This window comes from Somniosus microcephalus, chromosome 7 (assembly GCF_052327205.1).
Source record: "Somniosus microcephalus isolate GS21.2 chromosome 7, FLI_Smic_1.0, whole genome shotgun sequence".
Lineage (NCBI taxonomy): Eukaryota > Metazoa > Chordata > Chondrichthyes > Squaliformes > Somniosidae > Somniosus > Somniosus microcephalus.
This window is the reverse complement of record NC_140993.1, coordinates 235,864,836-235,883,811: the sequence shown is the minus strand read 5'-3', so window position 1 is coordinate 235,883,811 and position 18,976 is coordinate 235,864,836. Positions and strand designations below refer to the sequence as shown.

Here is an 18,976-nt window from a genome sequence, read left to right as displayed (position 1 = left end):
ACCCTCTGAGACTATTCCGACAGCACTTCTGCTACTTTCAATGAAGCGAGGAGCAGTGTATTAGAGGGCCCTGCATCACCAAGGTGGTGGACACAGAACTCTGCCACCTCCTCCAAACAGACCTCCAGCCTCACACCAGGATGACTTAAACCCCAGATCCCTTTTGCTCACCACATGCCCATCATGCCATCCCTCTGTCATGCCATATCACAGCGTCCTCCTGGGCATAAAGTTGAAATGAGACAGACCACAAAATATTGCAAACTCCATGAATAAATTTATGTATAAACATATCACATATATCACAATCATTCCAACAACTAATGACCCTTGCGCCAGCCATAGTTGAATAGCTGTCATTGTGTGCAAGGCGTGAGATGTTGGTGTGAGTGTTGGTAGGTAAAGATTGTTGGTGTTTTTTAAAAAAAAGGTAAGTTTATTTTTAGCCCCGTAAAAAACTTTAATTATTTTTATATAGGTCTCCTGATTTAGGATTTATCTGCCAACAAGTCAACAGTGCTAAGAACATTTCTGTGGCAACCACTGTAACACATATATTTGTTAGTATCCACAGCTTGAGATATTTGCAAATTAATGGAAATAATGATTTAAACTTTATAAGTGACCTGTGAGTCTCCATGGTGTGTACATCAGTAACTCACAAAGGCAAAAAGCTTGGATACTCCTGGATTAGCTACTTCAGTATTTCTGGTCTTGTACAAGTAGGACAAGCAAATCTGCAGTTGGCGCAAGATGCATATGAAACCAACTTCTATAAAGGACAACTAAATCTTGGTTTAATGCTGAATGGGTTCACTCACAGTAGTGGTCAGTTTTATTTTGTTTCCAGCAGCCAAAATTGTATACAACCGAACTGTGTTTTTTCCAAAAGGAATTGTTTGCCACTGACTGTTTCAGGGACGTGATAATGAGAACAGGGAGTAGCAGGTATTGGTTGCAGTAACCCGGCAGAAATTGCGGAACTGTTCTGGAATCACTGAGCCATGTATGACTCCATAATAAACTTTATTATTAATCAAACCTATGAATTTTATCGTCACAGTAAAGGTAGGTGGCAAAGTCCTGCCCTCCACCACTCCCCACACACAGTGAAACAGTGAGACTCCCCTTGTCCACCTTGTGGAGTAAGTACACCGAGAGAACATGATAAGCAGGAAGGTTTCTGCCACTAGTGTGGAGGGTGCTAACTAGGTAAGGGAAACTTTGCTGTGGGTAAACATTGTCTATGTGGGTGTGTTCCTGTGGAAAAGGTGAGGAGCTGATGAGATGTACTGTGTATCTCCAACTTTCCTGTGCCTCCAAATTCCATCTACTTATAACCCCTCGAAGAATGGACTAATTTTCAATTCGAATACAGGTTCAAAAAAAGGATCTGTCTTTGTTTATTTTTTTTTTCAGTTTACGTTTGAATCCCACCTTTTCTGAATTGTGGAAAAGTAATCTATAGTTCGAATGAATTTGCAGGAGCTCCGACTGCTATAAATAGTAGTGACAGGAACTTCCCTTCCTCGGTCACATTAACACTCCCCAGTAGAGAGTACTTTGGCAACAGTGTGATTTTTCTAAAATCGGGTCAAGCATGAGTGCCAACAGCATTGTTCACTTCTAGTTCTAAACAACTAAATAATGTGTGACCTGCCAGCCCATCCATGGTTACAACACAGGTTTATTTGTATCTTACAGAATACTGAAAGTGCCCAGTTGAGCTATACAATAGTGGTTCCTGTGCTTATTAAAGAAAGTAACTTTGTATAGATACTAAGTTGTGCTTAACTACTGCTTGCTATAAATATTTACAATTGTGGCTATGAAGATAAAAATAATGTATCTGAGTCAAGGCTATAATGCCAACTTGAGATTGTTTCTATGGTGTCTCTAATAACAAAAATGTACAGCTGATTTTTTCATGTATTAAAGCTGTGCAACTAATCCTTTGAAGCCAGCACAGAATAATATCGCTGCTGTATCGCTGAAAAGACTTATGAGGAATTCACTCACGAAGAACTAACTTAATAAACTTTTCCTCTCACCTTACAGACACTGCAATAATTCAATAAACCCATCGCCCTCCATTATTGTGTTTTTTTCCTTGCACTAGAAAGCGTCACCCAGGCCAGAAAACAAGTGGGCCATTGGCTCTGTGGCTTCAACCAACGCTACCCTGCTGCTAGCCAGTATAGTAGCCCAAATGTATTTGTCTTCTGATTTCCTCCTCCTTTTCTATGGAGAAAGATGTTGCTGCAGTTTGGCACCTCCTGTTAGTACCTGTCTGAGATGGGAGGAATTCACTTAGCTATGAATTGAGTCTCCAAAACCATTACTGGATACAAGATTCTGTACTGGAATGTTTTTAATGTGAGTAAGTGTGGAATGATGATAAACTGAGGGTGTTACCTAGTTTTATAAGTTTATTGAAGGATACACCCAAAATGCCATAACTCTTGATAGATGTTGACTGACCTGCTGCCTATTTCTAGCATTTTCTGGTTTTTTAATACATTTTCTGTAGTACTTTTTTGAATTCAGTCTTGGGATGTGGGTCATCGCTGGCCAGGCCAGCGCTTATTGCCCAGCCCTAGTTGCTATAAGCAGTTTGATACAACCAAGTGGCTTGCTGGGCCACTTCTGAGGGCAGTCAAGAGTCAACCACATTGATGTGGGATTAGAGTCACATATAGGCCAGATCGAGTAAGGACAGCAGGTTTCATTCCCTAAAGGCCATTAGTGAACCAGTTGGGTTATTACGACAATCCAATAGTTTTGTGATCACTTTTTACTGATACTAACTTTTTTTTTCTCCAGAAATTTTTAACTGAATTCAAATTCTCAAACTGCCGTAGTAGGATTTGAACTCCTGTTCTCTGGATTATTAGTCCAGGCCTCTGTATCACTAGTTCTGGAACTACTAACCATGTGTGTGGCAAAGAAGAGCATTGAATTCAAAGTGTGTAGGGATCCCACTTTTGCAACGTTAGGGGAAACCTTGATTATGAGAACAGCAATACAACAAAAATATTGGCCCGTATTTTCCGATCCCTACGGGTGTTTACGAGCTGTGTACACACGCATAAGGACATCGGAAATGCCGGGTTCAGACATGCCAAGCGCACGCGCTGAAAACCGGTATTTCCAATCTGTCAAGAATGCTCCTGACAGATCGGACACCTACCCTGGAGAAGGGCCTCTGCAGGGGGAGAGTTCCGCTTTCTGCAGAACCTCCGCCCGCAGAAAACCCTTAGAAATCTTACGCCTGGTAAAATCAGGCACAAGGCCTGCTTTTACCAGCATAATTTTTTCACTCATTTATCATTTAAAAGTACTTTTTAAAAAAAAAAGGTAAGTTTATTTTTAGCCCCGTAAAGAACTTTAATTATTTTTTTCAAAAAATTTAATTTTTGTTTAAAGTATTTAATTTATTGTAATTTCAACTCATTTTAAAAATGTGATTTAAAAAAAGTTATTTAATGTTTTACAGTGTTTTTGGGGTGATCTCCATTCATACTTTGAGGATGTAACAAACAGGGTGGATAAAGGGGAACCAGTGGATGTGGTGTATTTGGACTTCCAAAAGGCATTTGACAAGGTGCCACACAAAAGATTACTGCACAAGATAAAAAATCACGGGATTGGGGGTAATATACTGGCATGGGTGGAAGATTGGCTATCTAACAGAAGGCAGAGAGTTGGGATAAATGGTTCATTCTCGGGTTGGCAATCAGTGACTAGTGGTGTTCCGCAGGGGTCAGTGCTGGGACCCCAACTCTTTACAATCTATATTAACAATTTGGAGGAAGGGACCGAGTGCAACGTATCCAAGTTTGCCGATGATACAAAGATGGGAGGGAAAGCAGCGAGCGAGGAGGACATAAAAAACCTGCAAAAGGACATAGACAGGCTAAGTGAGTGGGCAGAGATTTGGCAGGTGCAATATAATGTTGGAAAGTGTGAGGTTATGCACTTTGGCAGAAAAAATCAAAGAGCAAGTTATTATCTAAATGGAGAGAAACTGCAAAGTGCTACAGTACAAAGGGATCTGGGGGTCCTGGTGCATGAAACAGCAGGTGATCAGGAAGGCCAATGGAATCTTGGCTTTTATTGCAAGGGGGATGGAGTATAAAAGCAGGGAAGTCTTGCTTCAGTTATACAGGGTACTGGTGAGGCCACACCTGGAATACTGCGTACAGTTTTGGTTTCCATATTTAAGAAAAGATATACTTGCTCTCGAGGCAGTTCAGAGATGGTTCACTCGGTTGATTCCGGAGATGAGGGGGTTGACTTATGAGGAAAGGTTGAGTAGGTTGGGCCTCTACTCATTGGAATTCAGAAGAATGAGAGGCGATCTTATCGAAACATATAAGATTGTGAGGGGGCTTGATTGGGTGGATGCGGTGAGGATGTTTCCACTGATGGGTGAGACTAGAACTAGGGGGCATAGTCTTAGAATAAGGGGCTGCCCTTTCAAAACTGAGATGAGGAGAAACTTCTTCACTCAGAGGGTAGTAAATCTATGGAATTTGCTACCTCGGAGACATTAAATAAATTTAAAACGGAGATAGACACTTTCCTAGCTGATAAGGGAATTAGGGGTTACAGGAAGCGGGCAGGGAAGTTGACGTGAGTCTAGGTTCGGTTCAGCCATGATCCTATTGAATGGCGGAGCAGGCCCGAGGGGCCGTATGGCCTACTCCTGCTCCTACTTCTTATTATGTTCTTATATATTTGACAGGTCTATCTGTCAAGTGTATGAAGGGAGATTCCCTTCTTTGATTGGCTCCCCATGGCCCACGTGATCCCAGGGATGCTTGTGAACCACATGCGCCCCTGGGATATGTGGGCCCTGCGCACTTGGAGTTGAAGAGGCCCAGCATCTGAACTATATGCACCTCGGGAGCCCTCAGGTAAGTCCATAGATTTTTTTTACAGATCGGAGGCCTCCGCACGCGGGTAACCTCCGATCAGAAAATACGGCCCAATGTTTCATTTCACTGTTAGTATCTTCTTAACACTGATGTGTTCTAATCCCATTGCCATTCCATGGTATATCTACCTTGAGATAAAAAAAACTATTGTGTGAATGGCTGACCTTTGAGACCTGAACTATAGAAAATGAATTTAGTTGGATTAAGTATTTTAATCTCATCCTGTGCACTTTAGGGTTTCCCTTCCAACAGAAACAGGATGGGACTTCAGCCCACTACCCAACCTTGCTATGACCCCAGTACGATTACCAGTCTTAACAAAGGGTTTCGACCTGAAATGTTGACTCTATTTCTCTCTCCACGGATGCTGCCTGGCCTGCTGAGTTTTTCCAGCATTTTCTGTTGTTATTTCTTGCTATGACCCCATCCAGTTTCCTAGGTTGGGGGTTATTATGCATTCACAGCAGGCTTTTGGTGGGATCCATGCCAGCAAGCGAGAGCTGTCCAGTAGCCCCCAGGAATTTTGAGGGGGTGCTGCAGCAGGAGGAAACATTAAAGGGACCTCAAAGCTCCAAAAACTGAAGCAAGTCTTCCAGTGATGGCCTCATAAGGGATTGGAAGGAGAGGCGATCTCCATTGACAACAATTGGGACCATTTACACCACTACCCCAAATATACCACCACCTTTTACCAGATGGTCTCAGGGAGTGATGGTAAGAGGGGCAAATGGAAAGAAATGGGCCAGGAACACATTTAAACGTAGCAGGTAGGTAAAGGGTTGCCACCAGTGTTTTCGGCTTTAGTGGAGTGGGGGGAGGGGTGGGGGGGGGCGGTGGATTGGTGGCGGTTGGGGGGGGGAGGAAGATGATCATGCTCAGGCAGGGAGAAGTAAGTAACCCTTGTCACCTGATTTTCCTTGCTGTTTCCTCTGCTATCGCACCAAATTTGTGGTGTGATAGCAGAGTAAAATCCAGGCCTAAGAATTTGAAGAGTTAGCTGGAGGATAGAGTCTGAAGTGAGAGACTTAGCTGGAGTCTAGAGTCTTGACTGAGTTAACTAGAGGATATAATCTGCAGTGAAATTTAGCTGGAGGTTAGAGTCTGGAGTGAGAGAATTGGCTTCAGGCTAGAGTGGGTTGGGAGTTAGCTAGAGGCAATAATCCAGATTGAAATGGTTAGCTGGAACCCAGCTGCTCTGCATAAAAATCTAATTCTAATTTTTAAAAAAAGGTTATTAATTTCTCCCAAGTATAACTATTACATCTTGAATTCTCTAACTTTTGGCACCCCATTAACAAGCCGAGAGAGAAATTAGCAGTGGATTTACTGGAACAGAATCTCATCAAAGTTAGTTAACTCCTTTAAAAGAATTGGTTAAATATCTGGTTCGGATTGAGATTGGAGGCAATAGGGATAGGGATAGCACGAAATGAACAAATGCTTCCTGTGCTGCTGGGGACTGGGGTTGTGGTCTGTGGAGGGCGGCTAGCCAGGATTTGAATTGTGGCGAGGCAGGGATGGAGCTTTATTAGACTACCTTTGGAGAGCAGGGAGTACTGATGTGGATCATTCCCTCTGAACATAAGAACATAAGAATTAGGAGCAGGAGTAGGCCAATCGGCCCCTCGAGCCTGCTCCGCCATTCAATAAGATCATGGCTGATCTGATCCTAACCGCCAATCCACTATCACAGAACCATCTCCTGAATCTAACAGAATTAGACACATGAAATAGGAGCAGGATCAGGCTACACGGCCCCTGGGCCCGCTCCGCTACCCACAGGGCCATGACCGATCCGAACCTAGACTCATGTCCAAATTCCTGCCCGCTCCCCGTAACCCTTAATTCCCTTTACTTCTAGGAAACTGTCTATTTCTGTTTTAAATTTATGTAATGATGTAGCTTCTACAGCTTTTTGGGGCAGCATATTCCATGGACCTACCACCCTCTGAGTGAAGTAGTTCCTCCTCATCTCAGTTTTGAAAGAGCAGCCCCTTATTCTAAGACTATGCCCCCTAGTTCTAGTTTCACCCATCATCGGGAACATCCTCCCCGCATCCACCCGATCCAACCCCTTCACAATCTTATATGTGTCAATAAGATCGCCTCTCATTCTTCTGAACTCCAATGAGTAGAGTCCCAATCTACTCAACCTCTCCTCATATGTCCATCCCCTCATCCCCGGGATTAACCGAGTGAACCTTCTTTGTACTGACTCGAGAGCAAGTATGTCCTTTCTTAAGTATGGACACCAAAACTGTATGCAGTATTCCAGGTGTGGTCTCGCCAATACCTTGTACAACTGAAGCAATACCTCCCTATTTTTATATTCTATCCCCCTAGCAATGAAAGCCAACATTCCATTGGCCTTCTTAATCACTTGCTGCACCTGCATACTAACCTTCTGAGTTTCGTGCACCAGGACCCCCAGATCCCTTTGTACTTCAGTACTTTCCAGTTTCTTGCCATTAAGATAATAACTTGCTCTACGATTTTTTCCTGCCAAAGTGCATAACCTCACACTTTCCAGTATTGTATTCCATCTGCCAAATCTCTGCCCACTTACTTAGCCTGTCGATGTCCCCTTGCAGGTTTTTTATGTCCTCCTCACTCACTACTTTCCCTCCCATCTTAGTATCATCTGCAAACTTTGATATGTTACACTCGGTCCCCTCCTCCAAATCGTTAATATAGATTGTAAAGAGTTGGGGACCCAGCACTGACCCCTGCGGAACACCACTAGTTACTGATTGCCAGTCTGAGAATGAACCATTTATCCCAACTCTCTGCCTTCTGTTAGATAGCCAATCCTCTATCCATGCCAGAATATTACCCCCAATCCCGTGATTTTTTATCTTAAGCAATAATCTTTTGTGTGGCACCTTGTCAAATGCCTTTTGGAAGTTTAAATACACTACGTCCACTGGTTCCCCTTTATCCACCCTATACGTTACTTCCTCAAAGAGCAGGTTGTACATGTCTGTGGAAGTACGAGGCTTTATGAGCATGCTGTCTTTTTCCTTATGTTCTTATAAAGATTTGCAGTGCCTCAAGATATACATCTGAGAGGTTTTGACATGTGTTTAACATAACAGCTATAAAATAGTCTTTTTAACTTTTTTTGCCAAAGAACCAGAAAGAGGAACGAATGAATGTGCCCCAAACTTTGGAGGTAGGGTTGCCAACTCTGGTTGGATTTATTCCTGGCGGTTTCATCACTTGACCGTCTGCCTCCAACGGCCTCACTCAGTCAAACAGCCTTTTTCCCATCTCCAATATTTTAATAATCTAATAAACAAAAGTGATCAAAGAAAATGCAATAAACACAGGTTTTTTTTTAATGCCCCAATGATTTTTCTCCGGGGTTGTGTGCAGGCGTGCCCAGAAGATTAACCTTTAATTCCTGGAGACGCCAGGGCAATCCTGGTGAGTTGGCAACCTATTTGTAGGAAAATAATTGTTCTGTTTCTCTGTATTAAATCTGCCTTTACTTTTTGTTTCGCAGAATTTTCCAATGCCAATTCAGTTTAACAAGGAAACAGGGGAATTTGAAATAGTTGACGATGCCAAGAAAAATCTGCGGAGGCAGTTAAAAGGTTTGGTGCGTGCTCATACACCTGTGGACCCCATCTACAATGTGACCAAATCCGAAAGAAAATATCCTCAGTTTGAACAAAAAGTCACTGCTCTGGATCTGAAATTTGAAAACAACTTCATTGTAAAGGTAGGTCGGTGATTCACATTGCCATTATGCCTCTGGGGACTTCTGCCAAGAATAAAAAGAAAAACCTGTGACAGCAGAAATCTCAATTAAAAACAGAAATTGCTGTAAATGTGCCACGTTTTAAAGAGAAAGATAAGTACAGATCTTGGGCGTTGCCCTTCATCAGAAGCAGCAGTCAGAATATAAAATTAACTTGCATTTATATACACTTCAGCGTAGGTGTAAAGCGGCCAATATCATGTCGGCCACCTGTTATATGCCCCGCAGAGTTTCTTTCCATTGAAGTCAGTAGAAAGGAAAATCATGCGGGTTGTATAACAGGCGGCTGATTCAATATTGCCCGTTTTACACCCCCCACCAAAGTTTTAAAGTTCCTATGATGTAAAAAAAAATCCAATAGTGCTTCACAGTGGTGTAATCAAAAACAAAGGATGCTGAACCAAAGAAGGATGATCAAAAGTTTGGTTTAAAAAAAAAAAAAAGTGGGTTTTAAGGAAGGTCTTAAAGGAGGAGTGGGAGGTGGAAAGGCAGATAGGATAGAGGGGGAATTCCAGAGCATGGGGCCTAGGTGGCTGAGGGCACAGCTGCCAACGATGAGAGGAAGAGGGGGCGGGGTTGCACAAGAGGCCAGAGTCGGAGGAACACAGAGTTCAAAGGGGTTGTAGTGTTGGAGGAAATTACAGAGATAGGGAGCGGCATGACCATGAAGGGATTTAAACATGGATGAGAATTTTAAACTTGAGCATTGGAGAACTGGAAGCCATTGTAGGCCAGCGAGAACAGGAACTTGGTATGGGACAGGATACAAACAGCAGAATTTTTGGTGAGCTAAGGTTTACAGAGTTGGATGGAGGATGGGCGATAGCCATGAGAGCATTGGAATAGTTGAGCCTGGAGATGACACAGGCATGGTTGAGGCTTTCAACAGCAGATGGGCGGAGGCTGTGGCAGAGATGAGTGAGGTTACATCTGTTGTGCATGTACCTTTAAGAGAATAACTGGTCTCAGACTGCAGTACCGGCAGTGACCACCCCTGTATAAAAGGCGCTAGTGAGCCTCTGTTTGTTAGTTTCACTATTGACTTCCACCAGTAAAGACTTGTTTGTTTTCACTCCTGCTGGTCCGTGTCTCAATCATTCACGGACTTAACACTGGTGACGAGTAAGAAACGAACTTACCTGCAACTCGGCAGCACCTCAGACGACGTTGTTCAAGGTCGGAGCCAGAAGAAAGAAAAAAAAAATAGAGTCCAAAGAAATTCGAGAAACGGGTGTCGACCGTCAATCATCGGTTTGAAAACTTGCAGGAGAGACTTTCCAGAGCCAGGCTGGGTTCCTCGGTCTGTGGTTTCCCAGCTAATCGGGCTGGTGGCAGGTAGTGCTCTGATCCTTCCTGGGCTGCGGCGGGCTGAAGCTCGATCGGGTGGCTTTTCAATGGGGCCGGGCAGCGAGTCGGGAAGCAAAGAGAGAGAGAGAGGGTGGAGCACACAGGTGCTTCGAAGCCGGGCAGCGTTCGGACCTAAGAAGAGGGAGGGAAGTGTCCCAGAGGGTCCGCTCCACGACGGGAAAATAATATAAGAAAAAGAATCAATATTTAACACGCAAGAAACCGTGGAAAGCAGCGCTAACAACAGCGGGGAAGAAGGCAAAGCGCGGGAGACGCCATTTTGTTAAATCGGGGAAGAAGGCAAAGCGCGGTAGGCGCCATTTTAGATTTGCAAGATGCCGAAGACTGGCTGTATCACTGCTTTTGATAATACATTAGAGGACTGAACCACGTATGTGGAAAGAGTCGAGGCATATTTCGAGGCAAATGAAATAGCGGAGGGGAAAAAGGCATCGATATTGCTAAACTTAATGGGCGCTAGAACGTACGGCCTATTGCGGGACCTGATTACTCCAGCCAAACCGAAGGCGAAGCGTTTTAACGAAATTGTTGCTGTCCTACAGGAACACTTAAACCCTGCACCGCTGTTGATAGCAGAAAGATTTAAATTCCACAGGAGAACTCAGCACAAAGATGAGAGCAATGCTGAGTATCTTACGGAACTACGCAAGCTATCAAAGCACTGCCAGTTTGGAGCAGGACTGGCAGATACCCTACGGGACAAATTTGTCTGTGGACTCCTGAGTGAAGGAACACAGAAGAAGTTACTCTCAGAAAAAGAGCTGACGCTGGATAAGGCTTTCAGCGTGGCAGTATAGTATGAAGCAGCAGCCAGGGGAGCTGCAGAAATTCAACAAAAACCACAGGAATACGGCACCCACGAAATGACACGGGGATTTGAAAAATGTTATCGCTGCGGCAGAACTAACCATGACCAGAAGGACTGCTGGTCCAAAGACAAAATATGCAGACAATGCGGGAAGATTGGACACATTGCACGAGTTTGCAGGTCTGGGAAGAAGACCAGCGACAACAAAAAGGCTACTAAGGAATCGTACAAGAAAGTACAAAAGATGACGGACAGTAGTTCCGAAGACCAGATGAGCGATAGTGAATCTGGAAACAGGAGGCTAAGCTGTCTCAAACTTCACAATGTAATCGCAAAAGAGGATCACCGAACCATTTGGGTCAACCTCACGATAGCAGGGTCCCAAGTTAAAATGGAATTGGATACAGGATCAGCGCTAACCGTCATGAATCGACGAGACTACGAGCGGCTATTTTCACACATACCCTTGAGAGAGACATCCATCGTCTTGACGACGTATACGGGGCAAAAAGTATACCCCAGAGGAAAAATAAGGGTGCCTGTCGAATACAATGGCAAGAAAATACGGAAATTGTATCTCTACATACTGCCAAATGGTGGACCACCGTTATTGGGACGGGAATGGATCAGGAAGATAAATTTGGATTGGCATTCCATTCATGCAATGACGGTGGACAGTAAAAAAGATGAAGACGTCACTCCTGGACGATTGTCAACAATCTTAGCTAACGCCAAAGAGGTATTTCAACAAGAACTGGGCACGCTTAAAGGCGTAACCGCCTCGATAAAAATAGAAGAGAATGCAGTTCCCAAGTTTTTCCAAGCAAGACCGGTACCATATGCAATTCGCCCAGCCGTCGAGGCAGAGCTGGAGAATCTGGAGAAGGCGGGTGTGTTGTCTAAGGTCGACTGGAGCGAGTGGGCGACACCCATCGTTCCTGTCATGAAGAAAACGTTAAGCAATAGGTCCGGAGAGCCAAGGAAGATTCGCATCTGTGGGGATTTCAAGGTGATGGTGAACCCAGTCCTTCACACAGTACAATATCCTCTTCCAAGGATAGAAGACATCTTCGCCTCACTGTCTGGAGGGAAGCGTTTTACAAAAATTGACCTAGCACAAGCATATTTGCAGATGGAAGTTGAAGAGTCCTCTAGGAAGTATCTCACGATAAACACTCACAAAGGTCTTTACCAGTATCATCGATTGGTATTCGGAGTAGCATCGGCTCCGGCGATATGGCAAAGAGCGATGGAACAAGTCCTGCAAGGGATTCCGGGGACTCAGTGTTACTTGGACGACATCCTTGTAACAGGTGAAGATGACAGTGAACACCTTAACAACCTAGAACAGGTGCTCACTAGACTACGGGAACATGGGCTGCGTGCCAACTGCCCCAAGTGCGAATTTTTTAAGAAACAGATATCGTATTGTGGCCACGTGATTGATGAAGAGGGGTTACATAAGTCCCCTGACAAAATTGAAGCGGTTGTTAAGGCCCCAGCGCCTGAAAATGTGTCGCAACTGAGGTCATTCCTCGGATTGGTGAATTACTATCATAAGTTTTTGCCGAATTTGTCGACGATTCTGCACCCACTGAACGCCCTGCTACGAATGGGGGTAGCATGGAAATGGAGCGATGATTGTAAGCGTGCTTTTCAGAAGAGTAAGGACTTAATCACTTCAAGGGAAGTTTTGGCTCACTACAACCCAGCACTGCCAATCAGGCTGGCGTATGATGCGTCTCCCTACGGCATTGGGGCGGTACTGTCACATAAATTCCTTGATGGGTTAGAGAGGCCGATAGCTTTTGCGTCACGCTCGTTAACTTCTGCCGAGCGTAACTACGCCCAGATTGACAGAGAGGCCCTCAGCCTAGTGTGGGGGGTGAAGAAGTTCAATCACTACCTGCACGGTCAAAAATTTACTCTACTAACCGATCATCAACCCCTTGTCTCCATTTTCAACCCTCAGAAGGGCGTACCGATAATGACAGCACAACGGCTGCAGAGATGGTCCCTTTTCCTAGGGGCACACCAATATGACATCGAGTACAAAGGAACTAAACAGCATGGAAATGCTGATGGATTGTCACGTCTACCGTTGCCGACGGTGGAAGAAGAAGACCTTGCAGTGGATCCAATGGAGTTATTCCACTCGACCATAGTCGAATGTCTCCCTGTGACGAATGCAAACATAGAGAAGGAAACACGGGATGACCCGACACTATCACGGGTCTATGATTTAACGGTGAAGGGATGGCCAGCACATGGCGAACCACTGCTGCCAGCATTCTCGCCGAGAAGAGAACAGCTGTCAGTGTGCAGAGGAACCTTGATGTGTGGATCCAGAGTAGTAATTCCACCTAAGTTGACGGATAGAGTGCTCAATGAGCTTCATGAGGGTCATCTGGGTGGGGTAAAAATGAAGAACTTAGCCAGAGCGTTTGTGTGGTGGCCGGGAATCGATAGAGAAATTGAAGAGATGACCAAGAGCTGTGCAGGATGCCAGAAGGTCCAAAACGCCCCACCACAAGCTCCTCTGCATCCATGGGAGTGGCCCTCATCTCCATGGCAAAGGGTGCACATTGATTTTGCTGGTCCCTTCATGGACTCGATGTTTTTAATTGCGGTGGATGCACATTCAAAGTGGCCAGAGGTAATAAAAATGTCCTCAACCACCACGGAAAAAACTATCACAGTCTTACGAACCATATTCGCCAGGAATGGGCTGCCTGAACAGATTTGCTCTGACAATGGACCACAGTTTGTGTCTGAAGAATTCCGGAGGTTCTTAAAGAACAATGGTGTTAAGCATTACACATCTGCCCCATATCATCCAGCCACTAATGGATTGGCCGAGAGGTTTGTCCAAACATTCAAGAAGGCTATCAAGGCAATGTGTAATGAAGATATACCGCTACAACACAAGGTGGACAACTTCTTGTTTGCCTACCGGAATGCGACACATGCGGTTACCAACCAAACTCCAGCCATGATGTTCTTCAATCGAAGACTACGATGCCGCTTGGATTTGGTTAAGCCAAACGTCCGAAGAGATGTGGAGAACAGGCAGTTTCAGAATATGAATGAAAGGCCGACCAGGAGTTTTAAGATAGGTCAACCAGTTTTGGCCCGGGACTACCGCACTGAGAAATGGCAGCCAGGAACGATTTGTACACGACAAGGACCTCTCATGTATACCGTGGACGTTGGGGAGAGCATTGTAAGACGCCATGCTGACCAGATTCTAGAGTCACTGGAAAACGTCAACTCCACACCACGATCTGATACACCTGGTAATGAAATTGACGTTCCAATTGCAGCTACCGCAGAACCGGTAATATTGGAAGCAGATGAACCAAACAACGACATTGATCCCGACTCAACATTGCCAGAAGAACCTGATACCCCAAAGAGGCGTTATCCAGACAGAATCAGGAAGCTTCCTCAAAGACTGAACTTATAATTGCTTAAACTTAACCAATGTATCTGGCAACTGTAATTGTGATTGTAATTAGTTATCATTTAGTTGTTAAATGAATGTTATGTACTGTTTATCTAAAAGGGGAGGAATTGTTGTGTATGTACCTTTAAGAGAATAACTGGTCTCAGACTGCAGTACCGGCAGTGACCATCCCTGTATAAAAGGCGCTAGAGAGCCTCTGTTTGTTAGTTTCACTATTGACTTCCACCAGTAAAGACTTGTTTGTTTTCACTCCTGCTGGTCCATGTCTCAATCATTCACGGACTTAACAATATCGATTTAATTGATTTCTAAGATTGTGAAGTTTTAATAGTGAATAGGGAAAGACAGTTTCCTCTGGTTGAAGTGTCAGTAATGAGGAGTTGTCATATAAAAATTGTCACTAAGAGAGTAAGGTGAGAGGTTATGGTGAAATTGTTGTATTGTTGGAGCATGGAATGCTTTGCTACAGGTAGTGGTTGAGAAAGAGATCATTGCATCTTTTAAGGGAAAGTTGGTTAAATATTTAAAGTAGAGGAAGATACAAGGCAATGGGGAGACAGCAGGTCAGTGGGGTTATTTTGGATTGCAGTCAGTGGGGTTAGTTTTGGGTTGCTCGAGCAAAAGATGGGCCAAATGGTCTCATTTTGTTTTCTCTTGTCTGGATTCAAGCCTAGAGGCGAAATGATGGTTTGCTAATTACTGTAATTGCTTCACTCAATCAGTAAGAGTTTTTAAAAAGATTCCCAGCGGGAAGGACTTTAACTACCATCGGGCTTCTGATGGAAAACCACTGGCTTCAGTTAGCTTCCTGCCCATCCGCGACAGTATGAGGCCACGGCGATTTTAACCGCCGGGTCTCAGTAACATGTCGCCGGTCCACTTCCCGCCCAGAATGGACTCTTGCTCCTCCTGACCCTGCAAAGGAAAGTAAAAAAAACTTACCTGAAGGAGGCCTGTTTAGCTTTATGATCCTCTGCACGCTGACCTTCACCTGGTGGGATAACCATCGTGGCTTCTTCTCTCAGGCCGAAGGTTAAATCACTGTCGGGGCCCAAAGACATCATCTGACCCTGATTAGCATATGCAAATTCAGCTGGCTTTGGATGGGCGGCATAGCTGCCTGTCCAGAAGCGTCTGTTAAAATCGGAAACAGTGGGATCCTTGTGGCAAGTGGGTAACCCAGGGCATTTTAACAGCCCACCTCTCCGGTTTCCGCCGGGTGAGTAGGTTTAAATTTCACCTCTTCCCCCCCCCCCCCCCCCCCAGCTGTTCAGATTGAGTGCTAGGAGGTAATGTTGCGAGTTCATGCTACCAGCGATGACCCAATATGCTGAGCTGGCAAACCGAGGCTCACCACTGGAAAATCAGCCTATTAGTACCATTCAGGAGTTCTGAATGGTACTAAGTCTGGACCATGCCTCTGGTCTGGCACACAAAGCAGCAGTTCAAGGGTTAAGTTCAAATTTGGGGACTGCTTCAGCCATAACAGATTTAAATGTAATGTGGTTTTTAAAAGTACTGAAATTGTGGAAAAATTGTGAAAGTCCACTGTTCGTCATAAAAAGTTCTTTGCTGTGGCACTCCGCTCCTCAGAGACTGTCTGGCAGTTTAAGGTCGACTAAATATAACCATGAGAATTGTGCACCACCAGAGTGTGCATTTCTTCACACACCTTCCTGGGCGAATAATCTGCTCAGATCTTTCAAATATCTGTGACTCTTTGTTTAGAAGAACTGTAATGTAATAAAGTAAACCAATCTGAGCTTATATTATGTTTTCAATTTTAGTGCCTCGATCCGGAGCAGGGTGTTGGCTGGATAAAAAACGAGAGACTCCCAGCATTCCTTATGAGTGACTGTTACTTTGAGTACAGGTGAACGCTCCGCATCCTTTTCTATGACTGATTGTTGTGCTAATATTTACCTTACACAATGATAAACATGTTCTCAACAAGCTTGAAGTAATGTACACTTTGTTGCAGTGAGTAATGCATCAATGTATTGCTTAGTATATATCAATTAGCTTGCATAGGTGTACAGAAAACTACCATGAAAATTGTGTGCACCACATCTTCCCTGTCGCAGGTAAAGCTAGAGTAATGCTCCAGGGCATCTGCCAAGGGCACTTTCTAACCAGCCATTAGGAGGTGTGCAAAAGTGACCGGAGAATCACTTTTCCTTTAGATTTTTCCTTCCTCCCAATAGGAAAGCACCTGGCTTCCATTTGGCTCTTTGCCATGAGGCACACCTGGGATTAGGATCTCAAGTTGGGAATGATGGCTGTGAAGATATGGGAATCCTAACATTTTAAAAAGTTTTTGCAGCTCCTTCTTGTGTCTTGGTCCTATTTTCCTTTTTCACCTCTACTTTTGTCCATTACTTTTGCCCTCTCTTCTCTTGAAGGCACCGACACAGTCCCATGGATGTCACAGCACTCCAGTATCTCGCTTAAAAAAAAAAAAAAGCCTTTCTTAACATGTGAGCATAGGGATGGAGTATTGATGAGCCGTTCAACAGCGGGGAACGGCAGACCCTATTCCAATTTTGTCGTTATCAGGTGGAGTGTGCACAGGCGCACACGTGCACATGTGCACACTTTACAACAGGGGTCGCAATATAGCAGTCAGAAGTGGGAACCCTGATTTTGTTTCTTTCTCTAGTCTACTATGTTGAGGTCAACTACCATTGTCTCACTTGAGATCAGTTATCTCATTACAAACTGAAGGCGGAACTTCAGCACGTCCCAGCCCTTCTGGCTGAGCACTCAGCTGGCCGTTGTGCTTATCCAGCAAGCCATTACTAAAACTGTGTTTATTTTCTGACCTTTCTTCAATGCATGTAGGGTTTATTGGGACAGCTGTTTGACATTTTAAAACTCCTTCAGTACTGACAACCAACTAATTCTGTACAGATATTGCTTGGAGAAAACAGTGGAGAAAGATAAATTCTGGAATAAAAGCATAATGATAGCAAAATACTGCGGATGCTGGAAATCCGAAATAACAACAGAAAACGCTGGAAAAACTCAGCAGGCCAGGCAACATCCGTGGAGAGAGAAACAGAGTCAAAAACATAAACTTGTTTACAAAGAATGGGCTTGCAGTCTCATTATGCTTAGCACACAGACCTTACCCCCGGCAGAGTTTTCAACAAAATTTAATGACTGAAAGTATCAGTGTTGCTGCCAACTAAAAATAACCGAAAGTGTTAAAATGTGCAAACTTAATAAGACAACTTAACAGGTGCACGCTTAACACCCTTTATCCAGCATTTTAAGATCTATTTACAGGCTATCAAACCTACTACAGGAAACTTTCGATTTACCGGCATCTAAATAACCGGAAATCTCGGTTAACCGGCAAAATTCAGGAGTAGGTTCAGGTAACTTTTATTACGTGCCTTCCTCCATTTGTTGCTGTGCAAGGGTGTGGCTGCAGCTGTTGCTAAGCTACAGAGATGCTTGCAACTTGTGGCCATTGTTTTGAAGCTGTTGCTAAGGGTTTGTTGCTTTATACGGAGCTCTCAGCTCCGTATCTTTTACTATAGCGTTCGGTTATCCGGAATTTTTGATGAACCGGTGCCACGTCGGTCCTGTCCGTGCCGGATAAAAAAAAGTTTCCTGTATAGTGGAACCTGACTGCTGCTTTAGCCAAAGGCTGGATTGGCTGTAATTTACAGGTGGCCACTATGTACATTCGGAGTGGAATGGGTGGGTGTTTTTTGTGGCCCAATTGACGTACAGTAAAACTTTAGTAGGGCTTGATGTCAAACATTGCCACGTTGCAACTAAGAAGTGTCCGCACTGGATGTCCATCAATATGTGGATGTCCGTGTGGGAGCAATGTGACTGGGACCATTGCTGGCGCTGGTTGGTTTCCCGGAATTGCGATTTTCTTTTTAAAAAAAACAAACCTAATTTAAAATAATTTATTTTAAGAAGCACTGCTCCATTTCTGCTCCATTCCCATCCACCATCCTTTTCCTCCATTGGCGGCCCTGGTGCCCGCCTGTTTCAAGCTGGAGCCACGTTTAAATATGCTAATTGGGGTCCTGTGATGTTTGGGACCTTGATGCAATCTTTAGGTACCAACAGGCAGAGTGTGTACCTTTGGTACCAGTTGTTGAATGGTTTAACCAGAGGCCAGTCCTTAAAATTCTCCTCCTGGCCCCAGATAAAAATTCTGGCCCACTGCCGGTGCGCTCCCCCACAATTACCCCTCCCCCCCCCCCCCCCCCCCAACAAAGAATACCACTTTGACTCGACTCTGCATTGGAGCTGCCAGAATTCCTGACTCCCCCCTTCCCTCCCCGCATCCGGCGAGCTGCCTGTGAGCGCTGGATTAGTGTTCACTGCTCACCCATCTAATATAAATGAGACCCGGCCCTCAGAATGGCTCCAGTCCCTTGGCAGGGAGTTCAGGCGAGCAACGTGATTACACCGCTCATCTCCCACCTGAAGTCCGCCCAAAACCTAACACTGACCACATCCACTTTTCCATCAAAATGAAAAGAAAATACCCTGTCTCCTCCCCTTCTCTAGAACTCTTAGAAATGGCTCTCACCCAGGCACATAAGATCACTGACATTGATTACATAAAATTAACAACATGGTGATAAGGGCAAGGAGAATGC

The 18,976-nt window shown here is 44.5% G+C and overlaps 1 protein-coding gene across 1 annotated transcript in view; it reads left to right on the top strand.

Moving 5' to 3' along the window:
* Positions 1-16,262, top strand: part of LOC147115154 (regulator of G protein signaling 22-like) — a 33,903-nt gene extending 17,641 nt beyond the window's left edge. Inside the window, exons 4-5 of the mRNA XM_085993450.1 lie at positions 8,446-8,664; positions 16,133-16,262. Of these exons, the coding sequence (XP_085849576.1) occupies positions 8,446-8,664; positions 16,133-16,222 (309 nt within the window). The 3' untranslated portion in view covers positions 16,223-16,262. The remainder of the gene's footprint in view (positions 1-8,445; positions 8,665-16,132) is intronic.
* The last annotated feature ends 2,714 nt before the right edge of the window (positions 16,263-18,976 follow it).